Source organism: Ips typographus, linkage group LG1 (genome assembly GCF_016097725.1).
Source record: "Ips typographus isolate SLU linkage group LG1, UJ_Ityp_2.0, whole genome shotgun sequence".
NCBI classification, from domain to species: Eukaryota; Metazoa; Arthropoda; class Insecta; order Coleoptera; family Curculionidae; genus Ips; species Ips typographus.
Window position 1 is genome coordinate 15,708,105 of NC_138422.1, and position 16,315 is coordinate 15,724,419.

The window sequence follows — 16,315 nt, forward strand, 5'->3', positions numbered from 1 at the left end:
AAAACCGCTAAACGCTAAACTAAACATGGCAAACAAAATGGCGACGCCAAACTCATTCAAGCCAAGCTGAAACAAGGGGTTCATTTAGCTTGTTTTCTTTAATATTTCGATTCTGCTTTTGAAGTTTTAGTAGTGCTCTACTAATTTAGAAATTGGTTTAGTCGACGTGGGTAATTTCAGTGAATTTCATTATCCAAGTGTGGTGTACCTCGTTTGGTGCTAAAAATGTAAGTTTTGTAGAAGTTAGGTTAGAGTATGCATTTGGAGTTTAAGTGAAGCTCTTTTAAATATCACCTATTTCACATTTCACAACAACATGTATTTAGTACTGGCGTTTTACTTTGGCAGATTTTAGTACAATTTAATTCATATTAGTGTATGGCCCAGTTTACTGTTTCAACCACATCAGAGTAGAACAGGATGAATGGTAAACTTAGAAAGCAAAATAAATATAGTGCTGACTACTTTTCTAATTCAGACTAAATACTCACAGGTTTTCTGAAATCTTGCCCAAAGTAGTGATTTAACAGACAGTTAAATGCAATTTATACTGTAATTTCTTTCAGTAATTTTTTGTCACATTTAAAACCAAACTCAACTTAAACCTGGTTAAAATGTGACTATGCAAATGGGGGTTTATGAGGTAGTATCAGAAAGAAAACATAAGTGTTTTACTATAGTCTGTTATTAACATTAGTTTTCATTCCAATTCATCAACCTATCAAGTATTTTAGCCAGTGTGGACTGTAGGTCCTGTTATCCAATGAATAACTACTACACTTGTCTCTTTCCAAGTCTTGGGAATTTTTGCTGCTTCAGAGTATCATCATAAGTGAAACATTTCTTCCTTCCATTACATGATTTATACATTATTTATTTGGTATCCTGCCAGGTATTCTGTCATCACCAGATCACCACATTTTTTTTCAAGAAAATTAGTTACTTTGTTACCAACAAAATTCTGTGAGGACAAAGCACTTAGATTATAATTTATACAAGTAACAAGCACCTGCACCAATTCGGCCAATTCCTTACTATTATATAGGTAATATTGTTTCTGATCACTTTTTAAAGTGCAAGAGAGACAAAGATCAAAATATTGACATTGGCATCCATACAGCACAAAATTTAATATTAGCAATAATAACCATACTTCACATTCTTCAGATATTTTGTTTTGTTAGTGACTGCTGTTTTTTTTCTATGTTTTTCTCTGTAAATGCAACACTGGGTGTTTTGTTGTTGTTTGTTTCAAATAGGGCTAGCATAGTAGATTTTGTCTAAATTTTGGAACCAGTGTGAAATATCAATGTTGTGCTATTGTGGAAATCATTTTCTCATAATTAAAAAAAAATCTAGATACCTACCAAAATTAAATAGTGAGCTTTTCACATTCAATAATTATTTAGAGTGAGAGAAGTTACTTACTTTTCAATCAAAATCAAAAGTGGTTGTTGGTTGTAAGGTTGTTTATAACATTAACTATTAAAAATGATAAAATGTTAACAATAAATTTACTCTTAAATGGAATTATTAAGATCTAGAATTTTATGAAACATGGGTTTGTAGTCAAACTTATAGTGACTAGACTATGTGTTTGAGCTTTTCAAGTTTTCTCTAATCTCTAATAAAAGGCAGTGAAACAAATAGAAGTCCCCTTACTAATGAAACCAGCATGTTTCATGCACATGAATATTTGGTTAAGGTTGGATGATATAATAGGGTTGCCGATATAATAGGGTTGCCGTTAAATTTGTCAAATGATAGTGACAAGACAAGGTTGAAGCGATTTAACTAAACATTAACTGAATTTTACTAGGAAAACAATTCCGATAGGAAGGGTTCACATTTGTTTTCTTTTTTTTTTGTCATTTTAAAAACGTTCTCAAAACGTTTTGAGTTTTGAATTTTGCCTTGTAAATCCATTTTCAATTCGGTTTCAATCTTATTTCACTTCAAGGTCGATTCGCCGATTTTTGGAATCGTATCGGGATTGAAGTAGCATGGAAACATCTTAAAAATGAAAACGATTTTGAAATCGAGAAAATACGTCACAATTGTGTATTGTCAACGTGTAAATGTCATTTTTCACTTCTTTAAGTTAGAGAACATAACTAAACATTTTTCATTTTATCATTTGAATTGTTTCTAATTTCCAGGCTAATTTCATTAATTGTTGTTACTATAATTACGTTTTACCTTATCATGGCTACCAGAAATGTTTGGCTGGACAAAGAAGTAAAACTTCTACTGGAAATTTTTCAAACAAAACATCAATCGGTGTTTTGATACCAAGAAGAATAAAAATGGAGAAATTTACCAATTGGTTTATGAGGAATTAGTAAAGAAAGGTGTAACTACTAAGAACGTTTTGCAAATTAAAAATAAATGGAAAGCTTTGAAGTGCATGTATTATAAAATGAAGCATAAAAATGGGACAAGTGGAAAAGTCCGTTCAGAGTGCAACTATTTTGCCATGCTTGATGAAATATTGAGTGCCAGACCATCATCCAGTTTGTGGGGTGGACACTCTTGACGAATATGAAGAAATAAGTGCATCGGAACTCAAATGACACGTCTCAATCGTTTCTGCGTTTTGTCAAACGCTCAATCTAGTTTCAATATGGAATTGAAAACGATTTGAAAATTAGCATGGAAACTCTAACAAATTTCAATTTTGAGATCATTTCCGGACGGACGGATTCCGCCGATTTCCCATTCAATTGAAATTAATTGATTTGTATTGTTTAGGATGATTCTTGATTTTGATACTCATTGTATGTTTTACGAGAAAAACGTGGTCTGTGTCAAAGCTTTTTAAAAATAACCCACATGACTACATATCACTTCAAAATGTTTATAATTTAATTCTATCTAGGGCAAAATCAGGCACGGATCCAGAACAGGATTCCAAAGAAACTAAGAAGGACAGGGGGAGAGAAAAAACCAAACGTTCTGATTCTAGTAGTAGCGATAGCAGGTAACCACAATCATAACATCAGTTCATTCATTTAAAAAACGAAATTAACAACCGGCGTAGTACATCTCTAACAACTTAGCCTAGATAAGATAACAAGTAATCATTTTAGCTCATCTGATAGTTCATCATCGAGCAGTTCAAGTTCCACCTCGTCCTCACGCTCTAGCAGTTCAAGCTCAGATTCATCCAGCAGTTCCAGTGGAAATGACAGGACCAGACCCAAGAGACGGTAAGTTACTCATCGTACAGTAAATCTATTATATTATACAGGTTGTATAAATAGATAGAAATAGAAAATTCTAATAAAGAAATAAAAAAATCTTTATGAACAAAATCTAAAATAAATAAAATCTAATTCTTTGTGAACAAAAGTCACCTTTTCTCATCTCTATGAATAGATCTAGGTCTGCAACTAAAAGGGGTAAGGTGCGTAGCAAGAGTCACAGCAAAGACAGAAAAGACAAGGACAAGGAGAACAAAGATGTGAAGGACAAGAAGGATGACAAAGGTGATGCAAAGAAAGATGATAAAGACAAAGAGAGGCGAAGTTCTCAAACCAAGGACAAGGACAAAGAGAAGGAAAAAGACAAAGATGGAAGAGATGCTCGACATCGCTCCAGGTCCAGATCACCGCGTAAAAGGCGCAAGAGGTCTCCAACTCCGCGTCCCACTAAAATCCACATCGGTCACTTAACTAGAACCGTAAACAGGGAGCATATAATGGAGATTTTCAGTGTGTACGGGACCATCAAGCACGTGGAATTTCCTAAGGTGTTTTTAGTTATACTTGCAAATTTTTCCAAACTAATTTAAATAATTCCAGGATCGTAACCACGCAAATTTAGGTGCGGGTTATTGTTATGTGGAATATAGTAACCCTGACGAGGCCGAAAACGCTATGAAGCACATGGACGGCGGTCAGGTTGATGGACAAGAAATCACCGCCGCTCCCGTGTTGATACCCAAACCGAGGTGAGCATTTCAACTGAAATATATTGAACTGGATGATTTTGATGACTTAAATTGTAGGATGGCGCCATTAAGGAGGTCACCCTTGCCTCCAATGAGACGAGGACCCTACCGAAGATCACCGCCTCGGTTTAGAAGGAGATCCCCTCCAAGGAGGATGAGAAGTCCTCCGAGACGTAGACCGGCTCACTCTAGGAGTCCGCCACCCAGAAGGAGAAAGAGGTCAAGCTCAAGAAGCAGTTCCCGATAAGTAACTAAATATTCCTTTGGTGTTTATACGAATGATGAAACGTAATTATTAATAGGCATTTTGACTTGCGTTATTGACTTTGTGTGTGTATTAATGCATTTTTATTTAAAATAAAAGATTCAAGCTAAGAAGTACCATTGTGGTTTTTTTTTCATCATTATTAAGTCAAATGTTGATTTTATTATAATTGACATTGGTTGGGTTATTTGAGGGAGTAATAAATAAGCTGTGCTATAATAAGTGTAAGTAGAAACAATATTATAACAGTAAATTGTAAATTCACGTTTTTCTTGGTTACAAAATGTACATTCTTGTCGTCTGTAGTAAAACTATTGTTTAAAGAATCAGTATAGTTTCAGCATTTTTGTAAAAAGTGACAAGTTTAGTCGCTCGCATGGTAAGTATTTCAAAATGCCATTTTTGCAGAAAACTTAATGGATGCAGTGTTTTTAAGAGAGTGAAGCATCAAAGACGAAAAAACATGGTGAGCAAAATAAAATTGCTACATTTCCTAACAAAGTTTACAGAAAGTGTAAGTTGGGTCATTTTACTCATATCATTTGTAACTTTGAAGCCAAGCAACAAAAACTGCAGAAAAACTTTGAGTGGTTGACAGTTTTCCGTGAATTTTAAGGAAAAAGTAAAGTCCAAGTATTAAAAACATCAACAATCACAACCAACTCATGAAACAGAGTATCAACTTATTGGACAGAATAACTTAACAATTATTGTCACAAGGATAACCACGTGTGTTATTGTCGTAAGGCTAGAGACTTCTCCAGCCTCCCAAGTATTTATTTTTGTTGTTCCCTCCTCTATAGGTCCTTGAGGCTTTTTAGTTTTAAATTTTATTTTATAAGTAGTTTTAGACCAGGAGCGAAACTAATTAAAAGTGCCAAGGCGGAAGTGGTCGTCATTTAAAAAAAAAAATTGTTGAAAATCAGATTGAAAAAAAAAAACTTCAAAAGTTCTCAAGAGAAAAAATAGTAAAAGAAAAAGAAAAAACTTGGAAGAAGCTCTGAAGAGACTGGCAAACGTGTTCAACTGATGGTGTCTGTCTCCAAGTTTGTACTTCCCCCAGTAATTCAGACATTTGGACCGAAACCTTTAAAGAGACTGGAAAGGTGTTGTTTGGTTAGCAGATTTTCGGAAACAGCTTACGTTTGAGCTATTTTCCAAAAATAAGAAGTTCGGGGAGTTTGTCCTGATCAGGCAACTTTTTCTGTTGATGTTTGGACACTGAATTGACAGCAGAGGAGGATCCGACACACAGGCAAATAAACGCTCAACATATTTTTGTACTATGTTAAAACCGTATTTCATTTTGCAATGAAACTTTGGGTTATTGTAAATAAAGGATCGTTTTATTAAACTGAGGGTGCGTAATGACTCATTTGTATACAGAGTCGTCAAAAAAAAATCATAAACTTGCCACTAAAAAAAATGAAAAATCTCAAGTTTTTTAAATAGAAACCCACATTTTTTATGACGGAATCATTTTGAGCATTAAAAATGACTATAAGTTTCAATTTACTTGCCTATACCTAAATCCAACCCATTTCGTTTTATTTGAGAATAAACATTTTTTATTATTAAAACTCCAGATTTCTCTCTCTAATTACGTGTGGATTTATGTCACACCAGTAGTGCGAATTATGTCTATTGAACATTCCATTTTTAGTGAATTTGGCCTCGTCGCTCTAAATAATATTATTCAAGAACAATTCATCTCCATAGTGAGTCAGCAAAAACTCACTAAAAACAACTCTCTTCGGAAAGTCAACCTCTTTTAAGTGTTGCACTAATTGAAATGTTGATGTCTGATTCTACGGAAACTTGTCTTATGGAGGAAATTGGATTTGCAACAAAATAGCCCAAAATTGCAATTTCTACATTTGTATTGTTAGGGATTGGTTTTGTCCCGTATTGTTAAAATTTTCAATTATTTGCTTGACAGCTTTTGGTGATGGCTTTGGTTTTTGTGGATAACGAGCGGCAAATACCTCACATGTTCTACTCACAACTTTATCACATTCTCCGTAAATAATAAACAGATTTAAGTAATCTTGGTTTGAATAATGTAAGAGCAGGTTTATTTGCAGTTGTCAAAACACTCAAAACTAGTGTTATTAACATGCCCTGCAAAATCACCGTGTGTCAAAAGCATGACAAACTAGAGTACCAGCTAATCCCAACCATGCAGCCTAATAAAAAAATGTTTATTCTCAAATAAAACGAAATGGGTTGGATTTAGGTATAGGCAAGTAAATTGAAACTTATAGTAATTTTTAATGCTCAAAATGATTCCGTCATAAAAAATGTGGGTTTCTATTTAAAAAACTTGAGATTTTTCATTTTTTTTAGTGGTAAGTTTATGATTTTTTTTGACGACCCTGTATACAAATGAGTCATTACGCACCCTCAGTTTAATAAAACGATCCTTTATTTACAATAACCCAAAGTTTCATTGCAAAATGAAATACGGTTTTAACATAGTACAAAAATATGTTGAGCGTTGCAACTGTCACTTTTTTGGAAAACATCAAATATTTCGAAAACGGCTAGAGATAGGCATAGGGCATTCTATACAAAAGTTGGTCAGAATTTTGTGAGGAATCCAAATAGGTAATAATATATAGGGTGTTCTATTTAAAATAAGAAAGTTGTGATCGACTTCCGGTATAAACGGAAGTGCAACCATCTTGAAAATATTTTAGTTAGATTGGGCATGCCCACATCAGTATACAGCCTAATTTTCAAAACTCTCCTATTTCTACGAATGTTTGCAAATAAGCTACTTATTATAAAAAAAATTTCCCGCACACTTTTTAAAATGCTGATTATACCTTGCAACAGTGGTTTTATATAGACTATTATACATAAAATCTGCTTAGAATTTTGCGTAGAATTCAAAAATGTAATAATATTCAGGGGTTTCATATAAAAAACACGACTTTTTTCACATTATTCTTCCGTACAGTTTAGGTAAATAAACCACCTTGTCTCTGTCTTTGAAAATGAGGCTTGTTTCCTTAGAAACCAAAGCTCATTGTCAAACAACGCATTTATATGCAATTTAAAGTCTACAACAGTGTTTATTCTTACTTATTTAAGTTAAAAAAACTATTTTAATAATAGATATCACTGAAGATGAACTTCCGGAAGATGTTCTAAAAGCCGCCAACATGGCTAGTTTGCAATTGCTGCCTCTCAAATCGCGAGAAAAATACGAGAAACAGTACGAGTTGTTTACCCAATGGTGCGAACAAAAGGGGATAAAAACCTTAAAGGAAGAGGTACTTTTAGCGTATTTTGTTACTTTAAGCAAAGAATTCAAACCTAACACAATGTGGTCAAAGTATTCAATGCTCAAAAATGTAATAAAAATAAAAAGAGACATCGATATCGGAGAATTTTATAAGCTCACTGCATTTCTGAAAAAGCAGAATGTTGGTTTTAAACCTAAAAAGGCGAAAATTTTTACAAAAGAAGAAATATTCAGTTTTATGAACTCCGCACCAGATGAAATTTACCTGTTAATTAAAGTTGCCACTATATTCGGACTTGCTGGTGCATGTCGAAGGGAAGAGCTAGCCAATTTAACCACTACAGATATTGAAGACAAAGGAAACCTCATAATTGTTAAAATTAGGGATTCCAAAAATCATACAGCAAGAAACTTTATAATATCAGAAGAAGTTCATAACGGAACCTACCTGCAACTGTACAGAAGATACACCGGCCTACGTCTAAAAAAGTCAAACAATCGTTTTTTCCTAGTTTACAGAAAGGGTAAATGTTTTTCGGAAAGTGTTGGAGTAAACAGTTTTGGAAAAATGCCTTCTGAAATAGCTATTTTTTTGAAGTTGCCAAATCCAGAACTCTACACAGGGCACAGTTATAGTCGATCATCGGCAACGTTCCTGGCCGATTCTGGAGAAGGAATCACTGACATAAAACGCTTGGGGGGTTGGAAATCGACTACGGTAGCTGAAGAATACATTGATGAATCCACAAGTTATAAAAAAGGATTAAGTAACAAAATTCTGACCTTCAATCCTAAAGAAAGTGAAGCAGTTCCAAGTACCAGTATTTTACCTTCAGTTGCTCAATCTGCGATCAATTTAAAAAACGCGACCAACTGTACATTTAACATTAATGTTGTTAATAACAATAAATAGTTATAAGTTGTTGTTTTTAATATCAATAAAAATTAAAAACAAAATGTATAGATATTTCATTCGTAGAAAAAATATTGTTCCTAACACGTGTGCAAAGTAGTTTTCCCGCACTTGAAGCTTATCCGAACTCCGCTTCGCGTCGTTCGTCTAACTGCTTTCGCGTGTGGGAAAACATAACTTTGCACACTGAATAGGAAAACTACTATTTCCAATATCAATCGATGTCTTTCGTCGTGGGACACCCTGTATTGTCCATTCGTTATTTGTTCGTAATGTTTCAACCCTACAAATAACAAAGTATTTTCGTTTCAAAATGGCGCGTAGGGGCAACAAAGAAATCAAAACGCATAATTTTTAAAAAGACATTCAGATTTATTCATCAGTTGAATGCAAAATAGTTTTGCACTACCTGACTGGCGAACAGATACCCGATTGTTAAATAATTTGCGTTAGCGGAAAGCAATAAAAAATAGAATTACTATACAATCGGCAATTGCTTTTCCGCTAACTTTTTTCTTTCAAATTAATTAGAAAAATTCAACTATATTTACAAAATCTGCATTCAATAACCTTTTAACCTAACAATGCTTACGTTAAAAATTTTAATATACTGTTCTTCAGTTTGTATTGATTCTTATTCACTCACTGACCACATGCAAATTACTTGTAGACACTCTCCATGGTACTTTTACAACTGAGATTATCGTTTTACAGGGTAGTCTTCTGGGAATTGTATCAAATGATTATGAAAGATGTACAAATAATAAAAAAATTTGGCAAACCACTTTTTAGTGCGAAAATAGCCTTTTTTTTGGTAAAGTAAACTATTTTGGGGAAATGGTCAATTTTAGCTAAACTATTGCAAAAATTATGTATACATTACATGCATAAATTAGGCAATCGACTGTTAAAATTTATCAATTAAAATAGGACTTTTTAGATGCTGCAGTAAATGATATTCTTGAACTTCATACTGCTGCTACCAAGTGATTGGTGGCTTTCTTGAATGATGGCCAACATACTATAAACAAGCCTATCAAAACAGGTAAACGGACATTGTGTGGTTGATTTTTTGAAGTTAGGTACAAAACATCTCCAACACTGCTTCAGGCAAGTGTTTTATATTGGGATTATTTATTAAGCCTTATTTATTAATTACCCTAGTTAATTTTGATGGGTTGCCAGATATTCGTTTTTTATTATCCTATATTGTTCATAATCAATTGATACATGCAGGAGGTTGACAGGACCACCATGTACAGTTTGACGTGCACAAAAAAATCAATGTAAAAAGTTTAATAGTTTCAAAATAAGTGATTTTAATGACACCAACCGCAGATGTAAAAGTACTTTGTCCTTCCTAAAACAGAAGAAACTTACGTGTAGTAAACCCAGCCGATAAACCTCTTATTCGATATCCGAGGTCATGACGACGTCCCCATTACTACTAATCACTAAAGCATCGTCCTCATTAAAATCGATACTTAGGACAGACGATCTCCTAATTCGTTTATTCGCATGTGTCCGACCTAACTCGCTTTCCGAGTCCGTCCTTTCAGCGTCACAAACACTACTATTTTCACCGTTGGTCCTTCCGTTCGTTACTTTCAACATGCCAATCTCCTTTTGTAAAGTCTGTGCAAGGTCTTTTGATCGTTTCAGCTCGGTTTGCAGGAACAATATCGTGCTCTGCATCCCTTCGACGTCCTCGTCCAAATCTGCAAGGAATGAGTCCAGCTCGTTTTGGGACTGTCGCACCTCTTCGGAGAAGCTTTTTTGCAGGGCCAGGTCGCTTTCCAGTTTGGCTATCCGTCCCGAACTGGTCAGTTTGCCCAATTCTTCGTTTTCCTGGTACAACAGTCTGCATTTCGCCATCAGTCTTTTGCCGGTATTACTGTCCGGGGTAAACTTCCAGGCAGATAGCTCGTTCTGTATGTTTTCCAGTTTGGTTTTGGTGTCTTGCAATTCTAATCTGAGTTGTTGCAGGATGCTGTTTACTGCTGGATCTAGCATGGCCGATCGGAGAGATGGTATCGTAGGAGCTTGCGAGTTCTTTAATTCGTTTAACTGACACTGTAGACAAAAGAAGTTTTAGTAAGGAAACGGCTAAAGGAGCACGGAAATGCGAACCAACCAACCAAAATGTTCTTAACTATAAGGCCGATAGATACTGAAAAAAAAGCTTCAGCGTGGGAATTAAGCAAAAAGAAGTGAATTAGATCTTGCATTTTGATGTGATGTATCATTATTAAAAATAGACTCCTAGTTAAAGTTTTTGATATTGCCTGCACCGTGGTGAATGCACTGCAATGGTACAGTAACTTTATTTATTTTGCGAGCAGATTTCGTTAATAGCCATCCTCATCGTTTACAATTTCTCAGATTTTTAAATACAAAAATCAAGAAAGATTTGTCATTTCTGAGAACTGTCTCCCACTTGATTGTCTCAAAAAAGCAAATCCAATTTTAAGACAGTAATGAATAGTATACTTACACCAAGTGCTAGTTTACAAACCTACTTGTGGCCCTTTTAAAAAAATAACATTCTGTATTCTAAAGATTAAAAAAAGTATTACAAAATTACTCAGGTTGTCCCAAAATTCTTCGGTGACAAAAGAGTAGTGTTCCGTGAAACATTTTGGAAATATTAAGGTGTAGTGTCTAAATATCTTTTAATTTTTGAAGAAAATTTATCATTGTTATATTGAAAACGGGCAAAAATTGGTTATATGGTTTTAAACCGTACGATACACGATTTCAATTTTGTTGTCTTGTAGAGCACGCCATCAAGTACACTTAACCTTACAACTATTTTAGACTAATTTTGAGCAACGCAAATTAAAAGTTTTGTGGAATAACTAATATTTTAAAGCCACCTGATCATTTGACTGATTTTTAACTAATCGTTTTAGTATTAAATTCTGTACCTAGTCAGCCTACAGATTGTGCTAGTTACAGACTGCCATATTTACACAAAATTGAAGGCAGTACAATGAACATTTCTATGTATTGTTAGGTTTACATACAAAAGAAAAGAACACTCCAACTTCCAAGAATCATTTAAATAAGAGGGAAGATCGTTAATTAGTAACAGTTTTGGCGACACTGCATCTTTTTTCCTACACATTATGTAATTATTCTGTAGATCATACGCAAGGTACAAGGATTAATAAAATTTCCATCTTAAGCTCGATTTAAGCCGTTTTTCAAATGTTAATTTCCTATTCCCAAAGTTATCCAGATTATCTTGTATTATGAGCATATAAGGGGGATCCCGTTTATGTTGGCCAAAAAATTATAGAACCAACAGAAATGCTAAAATATGACTATTTTACGAAACTTGTGTTAATAAAATTTCGGATATTTTCGAGATACAGGGCGTTAAAAGTTTTAAAATTAATTTGATTATTCAAGTAGTAGTTACTGAAAATTCACCAAAGTTTAATGCTGTTGGTTTTAGAAAGTGTAATATCAGAATTGATTAGTTTTACGATTAACTAGTAAAGGACCACTTACGCTCTTAGACCTATTTTACCTTATAACCTTTTAGTTTTTTTCTATGTAGTCTTAGTAAAATTTTGAGCAGTAAGTTTGATACTAATGGATAGAACAAACCGTTCTCAAGTTATTCGCTTCCAAACAATTTTTGTGAGAGCAATGAATATTCTATAATAATCAAAGTCAGCAACATTTGAGACACCTTATGTATGTTAAAGTTAAAATACATATTGCATTGTAATACTAAGCATCAATTCTGATTTTGCACTGTTAAAAACCCCCAGCATCAAATTCTGGTTAAATCTATTTTCAGTAACTATAGTGGTTGAATAATCCTAGGAATAAACAAATTCATTCATCAACAATTAATGATCTGGTGATGGACTAAATAATGATCTTAATATTTAACACTCTGTATAAGAATTTTAGTTCAAGGAAAAACATTGATAGTGTAGGTACTTTCCATACATAAAATTAAATCAAATTTTCTCAAAAAGTGGTTGCAGTAATTGAAATCGGCCAAACTTGGTTCTTCAAAAGTTGTCATAGTTACTATTGTACTGTATTTCTAGGTGATCTTTTTTGCAAATTTTCAAATCAGTCAACAAATTTACCTTAAAAAAATTGGGGGATTCGTTATATTTGGTGAGCAGTTTATAATGCTTACAACTTTTTCATAGGAGTGCTGACTGGATAAAGATAGTTTTAAAACAAAAATGTGACAGCTTTTCTCTCTTTTGGGGTCAAAAACTGGCTTAATTGTGGTCATAATAGAGATACTTAGTTTTGAATTTAGGGGATTATTTACCAACATTACAAAACAGAAAATTGGGCGTTACTATCTCTCTCTGTCTGTTAGGTACTATCAACATTTACTATGTCTATGCTATTTCATGCACACTCAACCTTCTGTAATTATTCAGAAACAACGAAATTATGTAATGAATATACATATGAAAAAAAAAACATTCTAATGTTTATAAAGCTCCTGAAAAATGTTTAGTACATTTCTGAAACACTATAATATACTAAACATTATAATATTCAGTAAAATTGCTAGAATTTCTAACTAAATTACCATTATCAACAGCAAAAACAGATGTGTATCCTTATCATGTAATATAAGTAAGGAATTGCAAGAGTCAATAAATATTGGAAAAATTTGTTAGTCATTATTTTACTGAATTTACCTCAGTAAGGTCATGGTCTAATTTCAGGTGAAAATATTGGCAGATGTGTTTTTGGCACCATGAAGTTTAACTGAATTAGATTCCAACAGCAACTAGAAAAAACGGCAAAATGTAAACAGTATAGTGATAACATACCACAGTGAGATAATTGTCTGTGACTTCAAATTAAACAAAATTAGGTATTTCAGTTTTTTTTACTTGGATTAGAATGTTGTGAATGTGAATACATATTTATAAAAAAAACAGTTTTACCATCAATGAATGATGAAAACTGAATTGATAATTTTGAAATGAGAGGCTTTAAAACTTTCTCAAGTCTTGGTGTGGAAGGCAGCAAATGGCTCAGATGCAATCTGACATAAAGGTTTGCTCCTGAGATAATAAAAGAGTCTCTTTGTTTAAATAAATAATTAGATCAACATAAAAACAAAGTTAACAGATATTTAAATTAATGTTCAGCTGTGAGAATTAAGAGCTGGTAATTTTGCTTAAGAATAACTTTATTCTAAGGATAATTTCTATGGAAACTGTGAAATCAGACCCTATTGGTAATTTCTATAGAAATTATCCTAGCAATAAATTTATCTGAAGGGGAATATTAGAAGAACTGATGGTAGATCTACATGTACAGCATTTGCAGAACAAAATTACAGCACTGTTGGTGATTTGTCAAAAACTGCTGGTTTTTCTTGCCCAATCACAAACTAACAATTGTTCTGTAATTTCTCCAAATGCTGTACATGTGCACTTGATTTAAAACACAAAAATTTAGTATTTACTTGGTTATTCATTTTCAATGTGCTTTTTTCCACATACTACCAAAGAAGCTGCTTACTGCATTAAAAACTTGGTTTCTGCTTACCTTACAATCTCTGTTATGGCTCAGTTTATAGTGTCTTTTCATTTTCTGTTATTACTCAGTTAATACAGATCAAGATATTAATACAATAAGATTATTAATTTTTATTATGACTTTTTAGTGATAGGTCATTATGTAAAAAATAGGAAACCTTTAATTGGCGCACTGCAAAAGCAAAAACTACCACATAGTCTAGTATGTTACCTCTTGGCTTTATTCAAATCAATAAAGAGTTCAAAAATAAAAATGTTTATATCACAACCAAAATCACAGATCAAATAAGTATGTAAATAACAATTAAGTCATAAAATTTGATTCTCAATTGAGCAACTGACAACATTTGTTACTGTCCATCATAATCAAGTACTCAAAAATAACATCTAATCTATGTCATGCTCCAAACTCTCACATTAATAAACAAAATTTTATTTCATGAGAATTGTTAAAATGTAGTGTGAATAGGGTTGGATTGATTTAAATTGTGTAGTTTTAACAAAAAAAGTTTATACCCTTTTAAAACTGTAGTAGTAATACCTCAAGTAATACAAAGTGAAAAAATGAAAATTTTACAATGAAAAAACTTTGTTTTACATTTTAATTCAATATATCCTAAAGCAATTTAAAAAAGTCAATCTAAAGTAAATTATATGATTAATTAATTTATTTCCTGTAATTCTTATTCTGTATGACAACACCACAGTTCTAAAATGTTAAAAATAATTTTTCTTTCTATTGAAAAGTCTAAAAACATTCAAAAACTGGTGTTAACATAAAAATATGTGTGGCCATAGACAGATTTAAATACAAGTTAGGTATAGTAACTATCAATTTTTGATTCCTAGCCAACCACTTACAGTTAAACACTGTTTGCTAATAATGTGGTGAAGTAGTTAAACCAATTAAGGTCCTTTCATTATCATGTTTTAAATTTAATTAGCTGAATAAAACCTATCAGCACCATTCAAATGTATATCTTAAGAAAGTTCAGTCCCAAGATTTGTTTTAATAAAGTCTAAATATGCTTATACTTAGAGTTCTTAATGCTCAGTCTTCACTAATTAAATAACTGAAAACTGATAAACTATTATTAGTCTTAAAGTCATTATGTTACTGTGAATTAAGGTCCCCAATAGTTTGTTATTGTCTGCATTTACTTCTGGCATCCTACTCCCAAACTTGGCCACTGTTTCCCAACCCTCCCATTCACTATTATTACTAAACACTCTGGAGAATCAATTCAGGGTAACCCAAAGACCTGTGACGTCTGCATCAACCAATTTGCTTAAACCACAACCGCACAAACACTAGCACATAGTTAAGAACATTTTGCATTGGCCAAATTGGAGATATACTGACCATGTAATCTTGAGTTTCTTGTTCTTTAGCAGTTAAACGGCGTACCAACATTTTTTCGCGCTGTTGAGCTTCATGCAGTTGACTTTGTATTCTGACATTGGTCTGATGTAACTCATGGATATCCCCTGCAAGATGGGGTAAATTACATAGCACCACCTCAGATTTCACAAATTTGCATTCATATTGACGCACTTCACATCACTGCACCAGACATTGATACAGCACCATATTTATTTTTAAAACACTAACATAGTAACTGAACTAAGTACCTTCTTGTAGATTCAGCTTTCTTTCCAAAGTTGCAATGTAGGAGTCTTGTTGGTGCCACCTATTCACCCACTCAGTTGGAGTAAGAGATGCTATTTCCGATTCTGAGATTAAGACTCTCGAAGGCACTTTGTCCTTCTCAGCTGGACTGGAGGGCTGCTGGACGTCACCTTGTCCTGACATACCTATGAATGTTTGAGAAATACTGACTTTATTATGATGACAAAAATCATTTCCATATAGGAGTTTCCAATTGACTTTCGATACAAAGACAACAGTATATTGACTTTTTCTAAAATAAAATGAACAAGAGGGCCCAAAAAGTAGCATTGGCAGCGCCATGTCAAATGAAACCGGTCCATACTTACTTTTATATTCTCTAACGATTACAGGAATAACTTCACTATACTTATTAAAGTATATGGCAAGACTGATTTTTATTTATTTATAACACGCACCGATTAGAAGTTAAGTTAAAACATCGCAAACATTTCGGGCAAAAATAAAGCACAAATCAATTCCCACACGCGGACGCCATTTTGAATGAAATGCTGTAAAAGACTGACAATGACATTAATGACACTTGCCTCCACTATGACTTTACATTATGTTTTATCACGTGAGCTGCTACACACGCTTTATTATATGATTACCTGACCGGTTATACTCGGTCCTTTATGATTGGGCTTCAATTTTATTATGCCACTCTATTATTGTTAAAGTTAGAACGAGATGAAAAGATGACTGAACCACTCGAGAATAGTT

At 33.2% G+C, this 16,315-nt stretch overlaps 2 protein-coding genes and 1 long non-coding RNA gene across 5 annotated transcripts; 1 reads left to right on the forward strand and 2 right to left on the reverse strand.

Annotated features, from left to right (window-relative positions):
- Positions 1-13: 13 nt before the first annotated feature.
- RnpS1 (RNA-binding protein S1) lies at positions 14-4,333 on the forward strand. Of its 2 annotated transcripts, none has more exons than XM_081995775.1 (6): positions 14-227; positions 2,879-2,980; positions 3,090-3,209; positions 3,379-3,751; positions 3,804-3,952; positions 4,010-4,333. In XM_081995775.1, coding segments are annotated over exons 1-6 (936 nt in total). In that variant the 5' UTR covers positions 14-225; the 3' UTR covers positions 4,200-4,333. The 2 variants fall into 2 exon arrangements, with proteins under 2 accessions (XP_081851901.1, XP_081851902.1); XM_081995776.1 differs by having other exon boundaries at positions 3,102-3,209.
- Positions 4,334-7,340: 3,007 nt separating this feature from the next.
- Positions 7,341-8,603, reverse strand: LOC145727436 (uncharacterized). The gene is made up of 2 exons (XR_014177910.1): positions 8,251-8,603; positions 7,341-8,189 (listed from the first exon to the last, which is right to left on the reverse strand). It is a non-coding gene; the product is annotated as an uncharacterized LOC145727436 (long non-coding RNA).
- Positions 8,604-8,731: 128 nt separating this feature from the next.
- On the reverse strand, positions 8,732-16,111 carry fl(2)d (Pre-mRNA-splicing regulator female-lethal(2)D). 2 transcript variants are annotated; one of them, XM_081980071.1, is made up of 4 exons: positions 15,919-16,111; positions 15,553-15,755; positions 15,284-15,408; positions 8,732-10,453 (listed from the first exon to the last, which is right to left on the reverse strand). In XM_081980071.1, exons 2-4 carry the CDS (start codon positions 15,731-15,733, stop codon positions 9,788-9,790), a joined length of 972 nt encoding a protein of 323 aa, XP_081836197.1. In that variant the 5' UTR covers positions 15,734-15,755; positions 15,919-16,111; the 3' UTR covers positions 8,732-9,787. The 2 variants fall into 2 exon arrangements, with proteins under 2 accessions (XP_081836197.1, XP_081835508.1); XM_081979382.1 differs by having other exon boundaries at positions 15,553-15,735; positions 15,919-16,110.
- Between the last annotated feature and the right edge of the window lie 204 nt (positions 16,112-16,315).